Source organism: Martes martes (genome assembly GCF_963455335.1).
Source record: "Martes martes genome assembly, chromosome: 14".
In the NCBI taxonomy this organism is placed as follows: domain Eukaryota; kingdom Metazoa; phylum Chordata; class Mammalia; order Carnivora; family Mustelidae; genus Martes; species Martes martes.
The window spans coordinates 34577511-34600019 of NC_137902.1; the positions used below are offsets into that span (position 1 = coordinate 34577511).

The 22509-nt window shown below is 37.1% G+C and overlaps 1 protein-coding gene across 3 annotated transcripts in view; it reads left to right on the forward strand.

Annotated features, from left to right (window-relative positions):
- Positions 1–22509, forward strand: part of CPEB3 (cytoplasmic polyadenylation element binding protein 3) — a gene marked incomplete at its 5' end in the record, with an annotated part of 151874 nt that overhangs the window by 34203 nt on the left and 95162 nt on the right. For 2 of the 3 annotated variants that reach the window (XM_080823314.1, XM_080823315.1), the window contains 2 exons: positions 2875–3034; positions 14060–14116. In XM_080823314.1, the coding sequence (XP_080679440.1) occupies positions 2875–3034; positions 14060–14116 (217 nt within the window). The remainder of the gene's footprint in view (positions 1–2874; positions 3035–14059; positions 14117–22509) is intronic. The other variant, XM_080823316.1, reaches the window with a different exon arrangement.

Sequence of the window (22509 nt, forward strand, 5' to 3'; positions counted from 1 at the left end):
GTATATCGATATAGATATATATCTATATCGATATAGATATATAGATATATAAATGTCTATATAGATACAGATCTAGAATTTAATATATTTATATATATAAATATCTATATCTATGTATACATAGATATAGATATAGAATTCTAATATATATATATATATTAGAAGGCTCCTAGACATCCATTCCAGAATTGTCAGTGTCAGAAATAAGTTGTCATTTTGACTTCTCATCCGTACACTCCTTTTTTTTTTTCCACCCGTGGCTTTTCCTCTGGACAAAGAATATGATACCTCTTACAGAAACAGAGAAACCTACATTTCTGAAAATTCAGTTTTGCTCCTTAAATAATTGGAGTTTCCACTGATAACTTGAACCCAGCACAAAACAAATGATCTGAAGGAAGACCTTAAAGGTGAAAGAAAAGTCCTTCTTCAATTATATAGAGACCAAAATGGAGAACCAAAGAAAATACTCCACGTCTCTTTCTTATCCAACAGTAGACAGACAATTGATGAGTGTTAAGAAAAAAATGGGGAGGGGCGCCTGGATGGCTCAGTCCATTAAGTGTCCAACTCTTGATTTTGGCTCAGGTCATGATCTCTCAGGGTCATGAGATTGAGCCCCTCATTAGGCTCTAAGCCCAGCGTGGAGTCTGTTGGGGATTCTTTCCCCCTCCCACCCATGCTGTCTCTCAAATAAATAAATAAAATCTTTAAAAAAAAAAAGAAAGAAAGAAATGGGGTGGAGATAGCAAGTGAGAGGAGGCAGTGGCAGTGAACTAAGAAATGTTGAATGCTTGCTCTTTGGCAAACACAATGTGAGTAAAATAAATACTTAAGTAGTTTCAACTTAATTTTCACAGGTTAGATCCCGTTTTACCAATGAGAATACTGAAGACCATTGAGAATAACTAAGACAAGCCTCATACCTGGTCAGATGGCAGGTCCAGACTGAGGAGACCTGGGACTTTTCAGAATGTGATTTTTTCAAAAATTATAATACATACACATTCTTTAAGAAACAGATGTCCTAATTTCTATTGTACTCTACACAGTTCCCTGTCAAAACACCTGTTATTCTCTTATTTTAATTGGTTATGTCTCTCTTCTTTTACTGGTTACTTTATACATAGGGACTGGGTTGCAACATTCATCTCTATCACCAGGGCCTAGTATAGGAGTTGACCCTTGACCTGTGCATTAAAAGTTTGTAAAAATGGAATTTCTGTCTCTGGCATTTGAAAATATCTGCACCCTCCACTGCTACTCCTCATCTCTGAGTTAAAAAAAAAAAAAAAAAAGGATAGAATTGTAAGGGATATTAGAAATACTCTAGCTCAGTCCTCTCGTTTGTATAAAGGGAGGAATTTCAGGCACTGACTGGAGAGGTAGATCATGATGTACCCCAAAGGCCCCAATTGATAGTAGTTATTCTAGCACTCTTGCCTCTTGGTGCTCAGTTGAGGGTTCTTCTTAGGATCTGCATGTATACATACTGCTTTCATTCAGTCAGTAACCCTCTGATTCTTCCTTTATGCTCAGTGCTGCAGAAATGCCACTTTCCTTTCTGGCTCCCTGAATAGATGTACAGCCATGCTTTCCAGAAACCAGAAGAAAAACAGCTTCCCAAGAGTTAAGACTTAAGCTAGAAGATAGTCACTGAAGTTGAGGTTTTTAACCTATTGTATCCCTTTTTTGCCATCCAGACAATTACTTAACTGTTGTTCATCGGAGACGCTAAGTGATTATTTGCAGGTCTGGGGAAACTGTTCAGGACCCTGAAAATAATCTCTCATTGCTATTGTTTGATTTGGTGTGGTTGTTGAGATGTGTGTTTTGCTTTTCTTTTTTAAAGATTTATTTATTTGAGAGAGAGAGAGTGAGAGCTCCCATGTGAGTGTGCGGGGGTCTTGGGAGAGGGAGAGTGAATCTCAAGCTGACCCTGCACTGAGCCCAGAGCCCCACGCAGAGCTCAATTTCAAGACCTTGAGATCACGACCTGAGCCGAAATCGAGAGTCAGATACAACCAAAGCCACCCAGGCGCCTCTGTTTTGCTTTTCTTAAACAAAAGCAAACTAAGTCTGTAATGTAATGTATTCTCTAATGTTAAGTTAAGCCATGAGTTGTGCTTCCCTTTAGCTCAGGCTAGTAAAAATAATTTGTACATGATAGTCTCTCATGGGCTTGAGTGAAATGTAGTAGAACGATGATTTTCTTCACTTAGTTTGTGTCAGCTCTCTATTTTCAAAATGTTTTTGCCTCTAGCATCATGAAAACACTATCTTGGGTTAAAGTTTTTTCATTTGAGTGGTTTTCAAAAGTTAATTTTCATAAAACTTTGGACACATTTTAAGTTTTACAGAGTATTTCTAATGTATAGAACTTATCAGTAATAAATATTAAAGATGCCCGATAAAATTAGATTGAAACTACAGTCACCTTTTGCTTTTTCAGAAAAGTGATTCTGTTTGTAGACTGAGAATTCTCAATTATGGACTTCCTCTAGATAAAAAATTCCCTGTTCATTTGAATAGAATGTTTATTTGACATTGGAGGCTGGGGTGAAGGACTGAGGGCAAAGTCAGTTGACTTGACTCTTCCCTTTGAATTTACTTTCTTAAGTTCTTTTGAGAGAAAGTCTGAAGTAGTGGGACATATACATTAAAGAATATTGGGGAAAAGGATGCAATTAATTATAGAAACTTGTATTAAGCTTAATGTTGCCAAATCATTATTCTTAATGAAATGAATATGTGTTATTAGAACAATCTGGAACTTTGATTCATGTCATCAATCCATGGCAAGAAACAAATGATATAGTATTAGTTTTATGAAGTAATTTTATGTATTGTCTTATTCTGTGTTTTTATTTTTAGGACCGGAGTAGGCCCTATGACACTTTTAACTTGCACTCGTTGGAGAACTCCTTAATGGATATGATAAGGACTGATCATGAGCCTCTGAAAGGTAAACACTACCCTCCCAGTGGCCCACCAATGAGTTTCGCTGATATAATGTGGAGGAATCATTTTGCAGGTTAGGAATATTCATATGTCCATTCCTTGCTTGGTGTTTTAAACAAAAATCAGCTTTTTAATAATTGTGATTTTTTTTTCATTTCTGTTTTGGTTTGGTTTTTTTTTCCCGTTTTTGTTTGCTTCTGTAAAGCATTGTGGAATGTATTTAAAATTGATTTTCTTTTTTTAACCTGGGTTCAGCTACCTACAATAATCAAGGTTGATTGCTTTAATCATAATGTTTGGCAGAAGCATGTGTTGGGTAGCATGAAACCAGAAGTCAAGTTTTCTGGGGTTGGTGCATTTGGAATCCTCAGCTGAACCTGGGTAATTCATTTAAGTCAAAGTATTCTGCAAGGAAATAGGAGATTTAGTAAACCAGTCTCCAAAGACTGCTTCAGAAAACTTCGTAGAAAAGAATTCCATTTTATTAAAATATAATCACTTTCGTTGCATAGGAAGTATCACTACACAGCCTTAAGAGCAGCCAGTGATTCTTCGCATTCTCTAAGGCTAGAACAGAAAGAAAATGTCTTAAAGTGTGCAAACGTTTTGGATTAAATAGAAGGCAGAAAGTCCCAAGGTCAGCAGTATTAGGACTTCCTATTTTTAGAGCCAATGTAAATTCAGGTTAGTGGTTGATGTTACATTTCTAATTACAGATAGTTCTTTTTATGTGTTATAGGACTTTATAGGGGCCCTGTGATATTTTAAAATACCGTAATGGAAATTTCCTGTGGAAATATCCACTTGGGTTTAGAGCCTAAATATCTGAAAAGTGTGAAGAGTTGGCCACAAGGATGCCCATTTCGTTTGAATTCTTATGTTCTCCAGAGCTGTGAGAAATTTGATCCCCTCTGGTTCTCTCCAGGCTTTTATATAGGGTGTGACTGACTATGAACACCTGATATGCATTTCCTCAAGCCACCCCAGAAATCCATTTCATCATTTTCTTGCCATACTCATGATTTTCTGCTGCTTTCCTCAATTTCCAGTGAAAAGAAAGTAGATAACAGGCTATGAAGAAAATAAGGGATTTGAGAAAAGCTATATTTTAAGGCCTTCAGAAGTAGGAAAAAAGATCTCTCATTTATTCATTGTTATATTTAGTCACCATTACCACGACTTTGCTCAGTTGAAAGATTAGGTATATGGTAATTTAGAGCATATTTCACTTAGAAGTGAGAATGGTGTTAAAAAAAAAAGAAACTGATATTCACAAACTGTTTGTGTTTTTAGTATCTTCTAAGGGTGCATTTGTCTTCCTTCTCTACCACAAACAGCTATAAGCCTCTCCTAATTATCCTAAAATATTCAGCCCTTGTTCTTAAAGCTTATTTTTTTTAAGATTTTATTTATTTATTTGACAGACAGATCACAAGTAGGCAGAGAGGCAGGCAGAGAGAAAGGGGGAAGCAGGCTCCCTGCAGAGCAGAGAGCCCGACACGGGGCTCGATCCCAGGACCCTGGGACCAGGACCTGAGCCGAAGGCAGAGGCTTTAACCCACTGAGCCACCCAGGCACCCCTCAGCCCTTGTTCTTTATGCATACCTGTTTTATTTGGGTCTGTATTCTTTTCTTCTAGCAATAAAATATTATGAAAAGCTCTTACACTATAGTCTATAAATAATTTCCCACAGCTTTGTGACTGTTGTTTACACAGGAGCTATTGTGCCCTGTTGAGAGTAGTAGTGGCAAAGTATAAAGAGGGAAATTCACCATGGGTAATGTAAATACCTTACTCCATTTTTAGTGGCCCCTTTTTTAATGCATGTCCAACCACCTCTGCATATATTTCTCTACCACACTTGCAAATGTGAGGTTTCATCAGTAAGAGTCTTTTGCATTGTACTTATAATATATCTTAATAAGTCGGAAAGCACGTAACATGTACATTTTTACAGCCTTAATATGCTTGCAACTTCTCTGTTCATCATACCGCCCACCTTGATGTCCTATGAATGGACTACTTCCCATGGTCAATTACATCACCGTGTCATTGTCCTTTGGGTAGAGTGTTCGAGCTTCCTGCTTCCTTTTCCAGCTGGGAGACTTTTAGATCTGGTTTATGGCACCATGTACATGATCCTTATTACTTCTAATAATGTAATTATGATGCTGGCATTTTAAAGGAAAAAATTTAAGTAATTTTTTACTTTAAAAATGGAGAAAATTATAACAAAAATATAACTAAAAAATAAATGTGAATAGTATATCCATATATATATATATATATATATATTTTAAGATTTTATTTTTTTGTTTGACAGAGAGATAGAGTACAGGTAGGCAGAGCGTCAGGCAGAGGGAGAGGTAGAAGCAGGCTCTCCACTGAGCAGGGAGCCTGATGCGGGGCACGATCCTAGGACTCTGGGATCATGACCTGAGCTGAAGGCAGACGCTTAACCGTCTGAGCCACCCAGTCTCCCCTATTTTTATATACCTTATATAATAAATGTTATCCACATTTTTATCTGATCTTTATAATTTATTACTAGGCCTTAACTTTGGACTCTTAGATTGTTTCCAGCTTTTTCTCCATAATAGGTGATGCTGCCATGGATGAGTTCTTGCACATAGCTTTTCCTTAAGGTAAATTCATAGAGAAGATCTCTGGGTCCAAAGATGTAGACATCTAGGTGAACAGAGCTTTAAGAGAAAGGTGGTAGGCTAGGGGACTTACCATGTGGCTTCCCTGTCTAAAAACACTTCTTCTACTCCATCCTGTTTTTCCTCCTACCTTTAATATCTTCGTCTCCCACTTGACCATGGGAACACTTTTTTGAGTGTCTCAAAACTCAAGTTATAGAATCATGGGTTTTTTGTATGCTTGTTTTGTTTTTTTCCTGAAGCTTGACTTTCTTTGGGGAAAAAAAAAAAAAACTTTCTTACTCAGTGTAGGAATTTCAAATAACACATTAAAAAAACAAAAAGAAAAGTGAAAAAATAATCTGAGACTTACTATCTAGAGATAGTAAAGATTATTATTTTTATTAACATTTTTCCAGGCATTTTATATTCTCTTACTGGAGACTAAATTTCAGATCAGCCATTCTGACTTTCCAGTCATTCAAACTTGGGTTTGAATCCTGGCTCTGCCTCTAGTTGGCTGTTGATCCAGATAAATCAGTTAACCTCTTTGAATTCAAAGCCTTAGTTTCCTCATCATTGAAATAAAGTACCCACTTCATGGACTGGCTGCAAAGGTCAGACAAAGTTCCTGAGACTAGAAACTGCTCAGATGTTAACCTTTTTTTTTTTTTTTTTGGCTGGCGGTGGTAGTGCTGTGCTGCTTACTGCCTGGCCTGGTAATAAATTAAACCTTATATTGCTACAATATTTACTTCCTTCTAGCTAGACTGTAGCTAAATATTAAAAGCTTTCAAATGCAAGTTGTAAAAATTTTGTATTTGTCATAGATAAGTAGTGATTATTGAAGGATAAACACTTTGTCTTCATAAAAAATCACCTTAAGGAGCACCTGGGTGGCTCAGTGGGTTAAGCCTCTGCCTTTGGCTCAGATCATGGTCTCAGGGTCCTGGGATCGAGCGCCACCTTGGGCTCTCTGCTCAGCAGGGAGCCTGCTTCCCCTTCTCTCTCTCTGCCTGCCTCTCTACCTGCTTGTGATCTCTCTCTCGGTCAAGTAAATAAAATCTTTAAAAAAAAAATCACCTGAAGGAGAAAGGAAAATAATCCTCAAGTTACATTGGCTTTCCAAAATTATGTATCTAAATAATGTAAAAAAGAAAGAAAATATCATAGGATATCCCATTCATGATGGGATAAAGTACTTCATGATGAATTTAAAGTGAACGTGATGAAATATGTTCTCAGCAATATTTCATCTTAGAGATGTATGCAATGAGGGGCACCTGGGCGGCTCAGTTGGTTAAGGGTCCAACTCTTGGTTTCAACTCAGGTTATGATCTCATAATGTGAGATCGAGCCTCACATCTGGCTCTGAGCTAGCATGGAGTCCGCTTCAGTTTCTATCTCCCTCTCCCTCCCACTCACTCTCTCTCTCAAACAAATAAGTAAAATCTAAAAAAAATCCATGCAATGAGAAATCCTTTTATTCAACTGTTCTCTTGATTAAAGGGGAAAAAAGGGTTAGTGGGAGAAATGACAGAATAGGAAGTTCAGAAAGTAATAAGACTTCTGTTTTAGTAAAGAACTTTGTATTTTTTTAAAGCTTTTATTTGTTTATTTGAGAGAGAGCAAGAGAATAAGCAGGTGGGAGGAGCAGAGGGAGGGAGCCCACTAGATCAAGACCTGAGCCCAAGGCAGTGGCTTAACCAACTGGGCCACCCAGGGGCCCCCGAGTAAAGAATTTTAAGTTTTTCAGTCACATTTATACTTATACTCAGTAAAACCAAGCCAGACTTGAAGATGTTTGTAGGCAATATTAAAAGGTCTCTACCTCCTCCCCCATGATAAAAATGTCAAGTAATGTAGAGGAAAGGTTGAATTGAGCTTTCTTCACAGCACCTGAGGAATGTGTTTAGTAGTGCTGATCAGATCACAGCACCCTTATTTAAATAAAAATTAGACTAATTTTGTTGGCTTCTTAAAGATATCAAACTACTTGGTTATAACAGAATAACATACTATAATTATCAGTTGTCTCTTACCATATTATGTATGACTTTTCCTTATATTTCTTTTAGAGAATGCCTCCAAGAAATGAGAAGGGTGGTTTTGAGAAGGATGATTAACTAATGAACACTGTCCCTTATTTCTTTTCTAAGTGCAGAAATCCTTGGGTTGGTAGAGATGTGAGTAACACCTAAGAGAGAAGAATTGTTCTCTGCCCTCTTTTCAGGTGGGCTGAAGGGAAGGAAATCCACAACTTTCCTTATAACTATGAGGGTTAAAGGGATTTCTGGCATTGGGAGAGGTGGGATTAAAGATAGGGAAAGTAGGCACCTGGGTGGCTGTCAGTTAAGCATCTGCCTTCAGCTCAGGTCATAATCTCAGTGTCCTGGGATCAGCCTGGTATCAGGCTCCCTGCTCAGCAGGGAATCTACTTTTCCCTCTCCCTCTGCCCCTTCTCCCCACTCATGCTCTCTCAAATAAATAAATAAATAAAAATTTTTAAAAGAAAAAGCTACCCACGCACCCCAACAAATAGAATCTTTTTAAAAAATCGTTTGCTGTAAAAAAAAATTTTTGTTTTCTGTAAAATAGGGAAAAAGATTCATCTCTGTACTCTTCTTATAGGTGTTGCCCAGCTTGCTACTAATGATGAAAGTTTACCTAGCCACAGGGGAACCCCAGTGAAAACCCAGGGTCATTAGGTTTGGTTAATCCCAGCCTCCCTTAGGATTAACATTCAAAGAGTACAAAGTGATGACAGGAGGAATAATAGGGAAATACCAACCACAGAGTGTTGGGCAGTGTAGGTGACATTGTGAAGCAAGGTCCATCCCCTGATTGGGTAGCACAGTATAGCAAATAATCTTGGCAAAGAGTCCCCTTTCTGTCATCCCATGTAGTCTCCCTCTTACAACAGAAGAATAGAGCTGGCTGACTACTTGGGTGTAGTACCTGATGAAACATTTCTATGTATTTGAATTATCTCTTTCCTCACTATTCATGGAACTGAAATTTGAAAAATGAAAAGAGCAGGTGTCAGTTGAGAACTGATATTGAAGGGTTTGCTTTTCTTTCTTTCTTTTTTTTTTTTTTTAAGGGTTTGCTTTTCAAATGTGTACTGAATCTGGGGGGGGGGGAAGCTGTCTTCTGATAATAGTGCTTTAAAATATTTAAATTGAGAGAAACTTGGAAGAAATAAATTCCACCCTTTGGGTGTTATGGAAGCAATTTTCTTTATTCATCATAATTTAAATTTAGTATTGTATAGCCTTTCACAAAATTGACCCCTTTTGTGGAATATCGAGGTTCCCTTGATTCAGAAAAAGTGCATTTTCATTACATTTAGTTTGTTCCAGAAAAATATGCTGTCTCTTTACTTACTTGCATTGTTGCTCCAGTTCTATTTTTGTGCTACCTACCTTTGGCCCATAGAAGTTTGTCTTGCATAAAAGTTAGCAGAGTTTACAAATTGTTTGTGGCATAGTTTCTGAGTAAGCAAGAAGTGACTGTTTCGTTTCTATACAAGAGGGGGACGATAAATACAAGTTGAATGATTTTTTTAAAATAAATATCTCCCATTTATTTTTCCAGCGGTCCTTTCTATATAGTAGTGTAGTCACCTGGGAGTTTTATTTTATTTTTTTTAAGATTTTTTCATTTTAGAGAGAGTGTAAGCAGGGGGAGGGGCAGAGGGAGAGGGAGAGAGAATCCCTCAAGCAGACCCCCTGCTGAGTGCGGAGCCCAACACACTTGCCATCCCAGGACCCTGAGATCATGACCAGAGCCAAAATCAAGAATTGGATGCTTAACCCACTGAGCCACCCAAGTGCCCCTATCTGAGAGTTTTAAAAGAATGATTTAAGTATTTTAGAGTATAGCCTGAAATGAGGAAACATAGGAACAAAGGAATTGATAGCATGCCAAAAATTATGCACTGCTGCTATGAAAAGAAACTAGAATTTGACCTCAAGTCTAAACTCATAGCTTTTGCTTCTTGGTTCTTTGGAACAGATTTAGAATACTTTAGTGCCAGAATTTTATCATTTTTCCTTAAAAGGACTTTAAAACACCATTTTATTATATTCTTACATAATATATTATTTCATCTTGTGGATACTTTTTCTGAAGGAATGTATTTTCAATTTTATAGAGAAAATTGGTAGAAAATACAACCAAGCAGAATATGCATTTTTCTTATAACCTTTCCTAAAATACAGCATTTAAATTCTATTATGTGAAGGTCTTTGAAAGACTTGACTTTTTAGAGCAAATAGGGATGATTAGAGGAAGATAGTTATTCCCTATCTCGTAACATATTGCAGAAGTGAAGAGGTGACTTTCATAATTATGAATTCATGAAAATTCCAAGTTTTATCTTGGACATATAAAAAATGGGTTGGTTGGACTCTGAAACTTTGAATAACAGTAGAGGTCATTTTTTATAACTAGCCTTTTAAATATGAATGTGACTTGAGCTTATGAGACTGTGATTTTCAGAGTCTGGATAAACATATGTAACCCTATTCTCCAACCTCTCCCTCCATTCCCCTTACCCCCCCATTTATCAAGCCCTGTGCAGTGGGGAAAGTGGGACAGTCTCAGATTTCCACAGCATCATTTAACTCCGTAAAACCAAGTATGCCTTTCAGTTTTCGAAACCTTATATTTTACACTATACTTAAAAGATAGCTGGCTGACAAGAACAATTTAAAAATAGCATCCCATGGACAGGTGACAAAATGTCACACTGGCAGCACCAGACTGAATTAACAAAAATCACCAGATGTCACACACTTGGTTCTATTTTCACAGCTGATTAAACAGCAGTATTTGTTGGTTAAAAGGAAGAAAAAAGAAATGGCCTCATCTGTATTTGGAATCAGTTTTTCTTTTGCTGTTATATATTTTCTCCTTTAAAATCTCATAATAACTATAAAATTTAAGATGCAAAATATATTAAGAAAAAACATAAAATAATTCTCCTTTTAGAAAAGAATCTTTACACATAAACAATCCTTCAACTGGAAGACTATAAATCAAAATGTTAACAGAGCTTGTCTTAATTGGTGACCTTATTTTTTGCATTTTTTTGTATCATCTCATTTTTCTCCAATGAAAAGATATTGCATTTTGTAATCTAAATACTAATTTTTGTAGAGGTAAAGAAAGTAGCTTAAAGAAGCCGTAAGTGGTTTTACTAGAAAGAGTTTGCATTTAGTTGGGAAACAGTTAGATTATATTTAAATAATTGGTTCTGTTGGGTCTGGCATGACACAGAGTTTCTTATAAAACCTTTTGTGGATGATGTTGATCCAGAGATCTGCTGAAGTCCGAGGACCAACAGAATCAGGGAGGATACCAAGAAAGGCAAAAAGTTCTTTGCTTTTCAGCAAATCCTGATGCCTTCAGCTACAAAACATTGCCTAAGGCTTTTTTTCCCCCCTGCATCTTTAGAAAGATTAAATTGGAAGTCATCAGTGTGGGCTAGGGGATGAAAATCAGAAAATTACCGAGCTTCCTTTCAGTTTCATCTTTTCAAGCTGAAAAGTCCTAAGATCTGGAAAGAGCCCCAAAAGGATCCAGCTTCTGGAGGACAACAGAGAGAGCACCCTTAAGTGTGGGAACAGCAATGGTTCCAGAAACATATAAAAACTATTATTTGATGTAGCAATTTTAAGACCACATAGTTCTTACCATAAACGATTGTAGCACAGGAAATATAAGAAGTCTAATGAGGATCAATTAAATTTGGGCTTGCTTGGGTTTTGTTTTTGTTTTAGAGGGGGTGGGAAGGGCAGAGGGAGAGGGAGAGAGAGAACTCCAAGCAGGCTCCATGCTGAGCACAGAGCCAGATGTGGGACTTGATCTCTCGACCCTGAGATCATGACCTGAGCCGAAATCAAGAGTTGGATGCCCAGCCCATTGAGCCACCCACGTGCCCCAAGACTTGCTTAGTTTTCTTGATAACCCCTTATTATTTTAGGGAATACCCCTGGCTTTTTAGGAACCACACCCATGTCTGAATGTTCCTTGGTCAGAGATTGGGGAGACCATCTCTATATACTATTTCCTTAGGTTCTGCAGTGATTTTGAACTCTTCTTTGGTTTTTAGGCATACTTTCCAGTGACTGTATATTTACTGTTAAGTTTGGATATGTCAGAATACAATGAGTAAATCACATCTAGTTATTATAGATGTTAGTATTCGGTGGTAATGAATCCAAATAAAGTCTTGATTATCTGAAAATTATAGAATATTGATAACAGCTAACTAAAACCAGAATGTAAATTCTCCCTGCTGAGCCGCAAGCCTTATTCTCATGACAAATTTTCCTATTATAGGCTCTGATCAGGTGGTGGTAGGAGGTAGCACTCATTGCGTATGGGGTAGACAATAAGTTTAGAGATTCTAAGATGACTTAGGAGCTGGAGAAACATAAGACACAGAGTAATTACATACATAGATTTGTTAAATATGTCTTTAAACAGTGGTTAGTTTCTGAAACTCCTCACAATTAGCTTCTAGTAAATATGAAAAGATCTATGGAATCAATACAAAATAAAACAGGTAATTTTATTATTTAAAAAATGGTTCTTTACTAATAGGGTGATTTTTCTCTAGAAAACATTAAAATATATTCTAAAAAATGATTATACTGTAATATAAATGCTAGCAAAATATTTCCATAAAATTAGAGATAGATATATGTAATATCTTCCTCCCAATAAGTTTAAATGGTAAAAACTAAAAATAATTTTTAGTAAAAGTCCTATAACACTTCATGGTAAAATTAGAATAATCTCCTTAGAATCCATCAATTATTGATGATTTTACATTCTTAATTACTTTCTTTCTCTTACACACACACTTTCTTTCTCTTACACACATACACACATGCATCCAGCAGTACAAGCAACATTACACTTATGAGAGTTTTATTTTTTCCTTATCCTTTAATACAAATGACCTTTCAATAATTACTATCACCTGAGGGTTTTTTAAGAGACAAGGTTGGCCTTGTCTAGGCAAAAAATTGATTTGGCTGGAAATTCATTATTCCGCCTTTTTATTTGAAGCAAATGCTCTGTTTTGTCCACTGTGATTCTTCTCTTTTGGGTCAGAAGAGCTCGAAAATGCTGTTTGCCTTCAGTACTCCACAACGGAGATTAATACCAAATGATGACTGACCTTTTGCAATTATTTATAACACTGTATTTGTTGTAAAAGTCATCACTTCCATATCTCCAGCATTCTCTGTACCACCCCTGTATACTGTTGACATTTATTTAACAGTAGTAATGACATAAAATTGACATTTTTCTGAGAATTTCACAATAACCTTTGACCTAACTGGACACAAAGACCTTTGCAGAACCAAGGTCATATGTATAATAGCTTTACACAAAAGCGCTGTATCAATAATTATTTTGTTGAAAAGCTTGGTCAAGAAAACTTAAATACATTTTTTTCTATATAAGACTCTCTGTTTCATTATTCTTTTAATATATCCACCTTCTTTTCCCAAATAATTCATGAAAAACATACCAATTGTCAACATCTTCCACTCTTAACCCTGGAGGCTATCCATTAAAACATCTGTTTCAGACTTACATCTTATAGACCAGAGGTTGGCAAACTTTTGTCTGTAAAGGGCCAGAGAGGAAATATTTTAGGCCTGTGGTTCATATGGTCTCTGTCACATATTATTCTTTGTTTTTTAGTTTTTATTTTTACAACCCTTTAAAAATGTAAAAATGATTCTTAGCTCACAGGTATACAAAAACAGGCAGCCAGTCAGTGTGGGCAGACATTTGAAACCTGTTACTATAAGGATGAAGGTGTGGAGATAAGCATTATCCCCAAGGTCATATAACTAGTTAGTGGTAGGGAAAGCATAAGAACCCTAGATTTTTAGGCCAGTCTTTCTTCCCCACTATACCTGTTGTATAAATTTTACCATCTTTCTTCTGGTAGCCGTTCTGATAATTATGTTGCATTTTTGAGCCACTATGAAACATTTATCTTTTATTCCCTCTAAACTTTAAGTTTTTATACTTCTTTGAATTCATTATTTTGTGGCTTGAATTTGAAGGGCAGTATGAATGGTTATTTAAATAAAATGCTTAGTCCAGTTGGCATGTTGAAATCGGAATGCGAGAGATGCTTTAAAATTTCAATATATTATAAGGGAAGCTTCTTTTTCATTTTGTTTTATTTTATTTATTTGTTGTTAATGAGATTTTGGCTTTGTTTTTAAGATTTTTTTTCATTTGTATGTTTTATGACTTGATTTAAAAACTGTTGTAACTGCTATGGCCTTGTTATAGATTATAGCATTGTTATAGATTAATCTGTTTTAGCTTTTTGTAATGTTTATCTTTTACAATGTATTTGAAATTATATTAAGCATTCTTTTCTTTGTGCTTAAAATAAATTTTTTTTTTTTAGGACGCATGGGAATAAATTTCCATCATCCAGGAACAGATAATATTATGGCACTTAACAGTAAGTTTTCATATGAAATATTCTGTAAAATTAGCAGTCAAGGTTACAGCATGTGATTTCCACTTTCTTAATTGTTCATTACATTTCAGTCTTCCACTTAGTGTGGGATAGACCATTATTCTATTCCTGTGGTTCTCGAAGTGTGGTCCCTGGACCAGCAGCATCAGCATCATTTGGGAACTTAGTAAAAATGCAAGATCTCAGGCCCCACTAAAGACTCCTGCATCAGAAACTTTAAGGCTGGGGCTGAGAAATCTGGGTATTAACAAATTATAAGTGATTCTGTTGCAGGCTAAAAATTGAGACCTGCTTCTCTATACTAGGGGTTGACAGACTACAGCCCTTTGAGCCAACTCTGGCCCATTGTCTGGTTGTATAGTTTTATTGAAACACAGCTACACCCATTCATTTATGGATTATCTCTAGCTATTTTGTGCCACGGTGGTGGAGCCCAAAAAGCCTGAACTATTTACTGTCTGGCCCTTTGACCCCTGCTACATACCATTGGGGTGGGAGAAGGAAGGAGGAGAGGAAGAAAGGAGGCAGGTGAAGAGAGAGAGAGGGAGTAGGATAGTGAATGTGAATGAATAGATCAATTTATTTATATATAACTCAGACTTCTCTCATTTTGGTAGATAGCCAACAGGTGCTTCAAACTGGACATCAGGGATCTCCCATTAGTGGAATTTGTGTGGTATAGGTGGTCTGGTCAGCAGCTTTGCAGGTTATAAATGGTTTTATCGGTTTAATTGTTCGGTTGAGTTCTGGAGCATCAAAACCTAATTAACCAGAAAGTCATTGTATTAGTTAATTCTGGGAAAAATGTCTGGCTGGCATCAGTTCTCCTTCCTAGTGTCTGTGGACCAAATAGCTTGCAAAACAGTCTCTAAATAGAAATTGTCAGTTGTCACGACCATAAAAGTCATTGAATCTCTCAGGACTTGGGTTTTTTCCTCTGTTAAATGGGTGACATCAAATTGTTCCCTGTCATCCTCTCAGATATACAACCTGACTATGGATACCCATAGGAGACATACTGGGTAAATCTAGGGCTGGGTACAGTATTAATCCTTTCCTTCCTACCATTGTAGTTCCTTAAGGTAGATTTTACCTAAGTTATCTCTAAAATACATATTCCGCATTTCTTTTGGTTCTGACATGTTGTCTACTTCACAGTGGCCACTGCTGAGAACCACTGGCAGAACTTGGTGATGCAGGTCCTAATCCACTGCATGTGTATTTTGTTCTAAATAGCTGGTATCCCCTCTTTTGGAGGGTCTTGGAAACCATAAAAATTCCAGACTATCCACCTCTATTTTCTAATTTTGAAAAGAAAGGTCACTTTACCTTTAGTTTAAGGTAACTCTTCCCCCCCCACCCCGAAGCAAGTACTTTGGGGTGAGGATTAATAAACATGCTTAACTTGCTGAGCTTCAGCAATTTTGTGAAACTTTGTGGAAACACTTCAGTTAGGTGCTGGGATCTAGAATTGAATGTTAATGGAAAAAACAGTACAGTAGTGTGTCTGCCTGAAGGTATGAGTACGTATTTTAGAAAAGACCTGATTTGCTATGGTGTGAGTCCTCTTCTGCAAGAGGGAGAGGATATAATTTACCATTGTTCTGTGTACAAAATGAAGCCAGAAGACACTTTTCTTTTTAAAAGATTTGGGTTCTCTTTGATTTGGTTCTCTTTAATTCTCTGCTTTTACAAATGATTTTGTTTATGTTCTTTCCAGTTTGTGCATGATGCTTAAATCCCCCTTTTAGCATCTAAATTTCCTCATCTGTAAGAGAAGGGGACTGAAATAGGTCATCTTTAATGATTGTTTCAGAATGAAGATTCTGTGAGTCTGTAATATTTTTTGATTTTCTTATTTTTACTTCCTATTTTTACTATTTTTTTTAAAAAGTAAGCTCTACACCCACCCAGCATGGGGCTTGAACTCACGACCCTGAGATCAAGAGTCACATGCCCTACCAACTGAGCCAGCCAGGCACGCCATATGATATTTTCTTAAAGTACCAAAGGGTCAGTTTGGCAGTATCTATATCAAATGTTGATGAATGATGCATATTTGCTACATTATGGCAGATATGAGAGTACATCTATGTTCAAATGACTCCGGGTACTGCCCGGCAGGCCCCTCAAAGTAAACCATAAAAACAACCAGAATTTGACATTTGCCTTACTGTCAGTTTTCTTTCAAAGTTGACTCCAACTTGAAATGATCAGAATAAATGAAATATCCTCCTTGAAAGATACTTGTGAGACCTACAGATTTTGACAGACTTGGTGTGATAAAGCTTTTCTTCCCTTCTGTGTGATTGAACCTAACTCATCCAGTGACTTATATATGTGACACATGCACAAGCACATCTATGTATTGTCTTTCCTCTTTTATCTACCATTTGTCAGCCCCATGGTTATTGTCCTGTGACTTACCTGTCCTTCCTTCCCCTCAGCCTTCATTATAGACATAGCTGAAATCACTGAAACTTTATTGTTGCTTATTGAAAGCGACTGGGTTGAATTGTATTTTCAGACAACAAGGGACTGGCTAAGAAAATTAAAGAGAATTGAATCAAGCTAAAAAAAATTTTTTTAAATGTCAATTATAGTTCCTTCTTTGTTACCCTTTTTTGCTTTATAAAATCCATGCTTCCTAATTCTGTGCATAATGCTGCCATTCATTATGTCTTCAAAAAACTTTCATCCTTATTTTATTTCCTTGACCTTACCAAACCGAAATCTCTTCTGAAGACACCATGTTCTAACCTCTCCTGACTTGAGGGGGATAACAGAGGTGCCATGCTGAGCATTCTCACTTTTCAGTACGACTTGCCAGCTTTGAATGGGCCAGTTTCCCATGTTTTAGTGTTCTTAGAGCTTGCCTTCCAGTTATACTTTCCTCTGAGAATCACTGCCACTGATGTCATCTAGAAGACAGAAAATGGGTGTGGAAGATAGGATTCTAACTTTGGAAAACAGTAACCCTATAGATATATAGGGTATGGAAGAACAATAAGCTTTGTGTGAAACCAAAGAATCTATTGATTTTTCCTATTCAAGACCATGAATCTAGTGAGAATTAGCAGGCCAGCCTTCGGGGAGGAAATTAAGGCCACATCTAAATTTTTACTTTTCCCCAAAATATGAGGTCCTCAAGCATTATAGAGTATGGAAGGGAAGATTGGGTAAAGAAATTCTGATCCATCAGTAAGACCTGCCACTTGTCTGGTATTTCCAAAATAAAACCAGTTTTGAAACGGTAAGTCCCTTCCATTTAAACTGGGAATATATTTTTTCTTAACTTTGTAATAATTCTGTCCTTTCATCTCTTCACATTTATACCAAAAACACTAAAAGTTTGCATAATGTATTTTTATTTTTCCTGCTGGAGGAAGAAGGAGGCTATTGAGAATGCTTCCAGCTATATATGTAGTATCTCTCGGCCAGATTTTTTCTAATACCAGCAGTAGCCTTTGGTTTTGTTATTGTTTTGTTAAACTCTTAGGTATTGAGTTGAGCTTAGTAGCAGTTGTGGGCCTGTATAGCATTGATACCTGACTTTGATGATATTTCCTCTATTATGATGATCTTCTGAAAAGGATGTTTAGTACCTCCATGATTAGTCAGGTGAACCAAATTTATGGTCAAATTAATATTCAAAACCAAAATGCCTGGTCTGGTAATTTACTCTAAGAGATAAACACTGCCAAGTGTATCCACATTGTTTCTTGACTGGTCAGCTCTTCTTTTTCCAAGTAGAGATTGGGCTTGGAAAACCAGTTTAATATCGGAAAGTTGCTTGATGAGTATGAAATTGGAAACAGGGAGAAGTGTTGCTGAAGGGGTAGGATCATTCAGTTTCAAGGAGGCATCCTCCAGCAGGCTGGAAGGAGTGCAGAACCCAAGGATGGAGCAGTAAATCAGCATAGCCACAGAAAGCCTTGTCTAGAGCAGTAAATCAGCATAGCCACGGAAAGCATTGTCTAGAGCAGTAAATCAGCATAGCCACGGAAAGTATGGTCTAGAGCCCGGCAGTTCTCCTTCTGTGCCTTATGAGCCGTATGACCTTAGGGCCACATTCTTAACTCCTCTGCCTCTGGTTTCTTCCCTGGAAAGTGGAGATAGTGACCACTGAAGTGGCCTTATATAAATCTCATGAAGTTTAGCATAGTGCCTGACTAGGAGATAAGGCTCTGGTGAGCTGCTATTGTGATTGCTTGCATCAGCTTTATTGCTGCCTTTTAAAGATTTTTTTTTCCCTTGCACGTGACTTTCCAAACTTGAGTCTATATTATATTGGTTGCTTTAGAATAGGTGTTTTCCTGGGATCGAGCCCTGCATCGGGCTCTCTGCTCTGCGGGGCGCCTGCTTCCTCCTCTCTCTCTGCCTGCTTCTCTGCCTACTTATGATCTCTGACTGTCAAGTGAATAAATAAAATCTTTTTTTTTTTTAAATAAATAAAATCTTTAAAAAAATAGGTGTTTTCCTTATGTGATTTAAGGCAGCAGACCTACGAGTGGCTTATAAGCTGCAATGACTATACTAGGGTACAATGTCACTTTTTTTTATGAATCTTTTTTTCTGTATGAAATGCCTTCTGCCTCTGTCCCCTAAATTTGGGACATGCGTCTTCTTTGGGGCCTAGAGTTGCTCCATCTCCGGTGATGTTTGGCACCTTTAAAGGTGCCATTCTGTAACATTTGTAATGTAAAATGGTATAGTCATTTCGGACAACATTTTGGCAATTTCTTAAAAAGTTAAACATACACACGCACAAAGTTAAACATACACCTACCATATGATGCAGCAGTTCTGTTCCTAGGAGTTTACTTAAGAGCAAAAATGACAGTGTGTGTCCATGTAAAGATTGTATGCACATGTTCAGAGCAGCATTATCCATGATTTCCAAAATTGTAAATAACCCAGATGCTTCTCAACTGGAGAATGGATAAACAAATTGTGGTACATTGAAACAATGAAATACTTTCAGCAATAAAAGGAAGTGAACTATTGAAACATGTAACAACACGAATGACTCAAAATAATTATGCTGAGTTGAAAAACTGGACAAAGAGTATGTACTAGATGATTCCATTAATATAAAATTCTGGGAAATGTCAACTAATATAGAGTGACAAAAATATGACAGCTTCAAGGATATTTTGGAGCAATATTGTCTCCCTTTTTTCGGAGGACAAATATAAGGGCTTAGAGCTTGGAGGAGTCATGTGATAAGGGTGGCAACTAGCTGAGCAAGTCTCTTCATCTCATTAAGTCTGTCCTTGTTTAAAAGCCTGTCAAAGGACAGTTAGGATAGCTACCTCATTGTTTTGTGAGATTGAGTGATTTTAAAAGATTTTATTTTTTTGACAGAGAGAGACACAGCAAGTGAGGGAACTCAAGCACAGGGAGGGGCAGAGGGAGAGGGAGAAGCAAACTGCCTGCTGAGCAAGGAGCCCAATGAGGGCTTGATCCCAGGACCCTGGGATCATGACCTGAGACCAAGGCAGATGCTTAATGACTGAGCCACCCAGGCGCCCCCATTTTGTGAGATTTGGATGAGGTTACATACATGTACAAATAAGGTATCAATATTGCTACATTTGAAAAGTAGGGGGCAAAAAAAAAAAAAAAGAAAAGTAGGGGGCATAGCCTTATTCAGAGAAGATATGCCAGAGAATGACTTTTTTTTTAGACAATAGTTTTGTAATGTAACAGTGTTTCAATTTTATTTAAATTAAAAGCTCTCTTGGCATTTGTTTTCTGATATCTTTCAGTTTGTAACTAGAGTCTATTCTAAGTTACAAGAGGTGAATACTTAAATTTTTAATATCTTTTAAAAAGCACAAGGACATTCACCTGCTTGAGAAACTCTGAGGTCATTGGTTGTTAAATAACTTATGCATAGCTGATGCACCAGGAAACTTGAAGCTTTACTTTATGGCATCTTCTACTTTTTTCCTCTTGAAAATATTTTGGAAGATTTTGCCTATATTTTTGTTGAACTGTGGGCTGCTAGAGCATTTGTTGAGTCAAAAGAGGAAATGTGAAAAGGTTTTTCTCTGAACTTTCAAGTTGGGGAGAGACTCCAGAGCTTCCTCTTCCTCCCCCCTTTCTTTCTTCTGGGAGTGAGCTCCTTGGGGAAAGGCTCAGCTGAGAGGAAGTGGCAGAGAGGGAGCAGAACACATGATGCTTTTATGCCAAAATGGGAAGAGAGCCAGGTTTGCTAGAATTCCAGTGGAATTTTCCAAAATTTGAAGAGTACATTGTATTTCTGCTCACCATAAGTGGATATAAGTAAACAATTTTTTAACAGAGTAATGAGATACTGAAGGAATTATTTTTATATTCATCTCTGAGTATTTTGAACTTTTCGAGACAAGATCTAGTGCTATTGTTTCCATATGAACAGACTTAGGAGTAAAATTAGTATACAGCTGTGGTATGAATATATTGTAAAAGATGGCTAATTTAAAAATGAAAAATAGTAATTATAGGGATATGTAATGTTCTATAACTTTTAAGTACTGAAGTTTCAAACTATATTAAGTGGATGCTATATAGGAAAATGATAGGGGACCCAAGGGCATTGCTGTTTCTGTTTTGACCTTCTCATTTACAGATGGGGAAGCTGAGGTTCCAAAGACCATGCGAATTGGGTAGGGTGACGAGTGAGGCAGAAGCAGAACTTTTTGCCTCCAGGGTGAGGGTGATTACCTTTGCTTTAAATACTTAATTGTTGAGAGTGGTTGTATTATTTTTATACTAGTTTATCACAAACACACAAACTCATTGTCTTAGGGAAGATTGTTTTTCTAATGTTACTTGTCACCTTGTTTATGCTCTGAATGCTTAATAAAGCCTCTTTTCCTGAAAAAATAGAGTGATAAACCTGGTCTACATGGTCTGACATTGAACGTTGTAAATAAGTGTAGTCTGAAATATTCTTGACTTATTAATTGGATTTTGGAAGAAGTTCCTTGTGTGTGTGAATATGTCTAAAGTGCTAGAATTGGGTGCTTCCAACCCAATAATGTACAGGAAACTAAGAAGTTACCTACTTTTCCCTGCAGACCTCCGTGTTTGCTTCTCCACTTTGTAGACCATAGAACCTGGACTTCCCATTTATGGCACTCACCACGTTGTACAATTTAATGTTGGTCTTTAATATGTGTGCTTCAAGAGAGCTGAGACTAGCTTCTATTCACAGCTCCTCACTGGCTTCAAGTGCAGTGCCAAACCTATTCAGTAGGTACTCAGTATTGGAGACCAGAAGACAGGGAAAGATAGATCAGAGAAACTGTGAAAAGCACAGTTTAACAGGCTTAGAGGATATCCCGTCTATCTTAGTTCCTTTATAAAGATTTACAGTTTACAAAGTGCTTTCTTAGACCTCTGTGCTTTTGTAATGCATGTAATGAGTTGCCAGGACATGGTCAAAATCTACTTTCCCAAACACCAGTTTTACCCAGGATTCTTCTCTTATCCAAACGAAACATGGGTTATGTGATAGAGTGATATATGAAATTGATAGACAATTTTTAAGATAAAGCTGACAACTTCAAAGGGTATCCTGAGATCTTAATGAGATTTAAGAATGCTCTCTGATTTATTTCCCTCTGCTTTGGGGGCACTTTGATAGAAAAGTTGAGAATCACGGTCATTCATTTCATCTTTATTGCAGCCTGTTTAAAACATGGCAGTTATCTTCATTTTCTGAAAAAGGTGAAGGAACTTGCTGATATCCTCCAACCAATCATATGTCTATGGCTTAGACATAAAGATTATTCTGCCACCCAGCCCCTTACTCTAGTGTGACTTCTACTCTTTTGGATTTTCCAAAAAAGATCGCTTAGGTTTCATTTAGCTTCTTTAGTAACATTAGCTAAATAGTATTTTATTGATTGTGGAGAATGAGTGCATTTCCAAGAGTGATCAGTTTTACTTTCAGAACATAGTCTCCCTTGTCAAGGGCAGGAATTTTAACCACCCTTCCAATCAGACTTTTAGTATGTGCCGACAGGGAGTCTGAGACTTGAACAAAAACTTAGTATACAGGTAACCCCTGGGTAAAGTTAAGTAGGTGAAACTTTGCCTTCTCTGTTATCCTCTGCATACTTACACCTTTGATATATAACCAAAGGGGTTTTTCTCCCTAATGTAAGTGGAAATAATGAAGTTTGTGGGGGGGTGGGGGGGCAAACAATCTGAATGTAAATCCTAGATCTATCACTTACTTGCTCTGTGACCTTAGACAAGTTGCCTGTGTTTTTTATTTTAAATGGAGTTATTAACTCCTTCTTTACAAATAGTAAGGTCAAGGGGATGCCTGGGTGGCTCAGTTGGTTAAGCGGCTGCCTTCTGCTCAGGTCATGATCCCG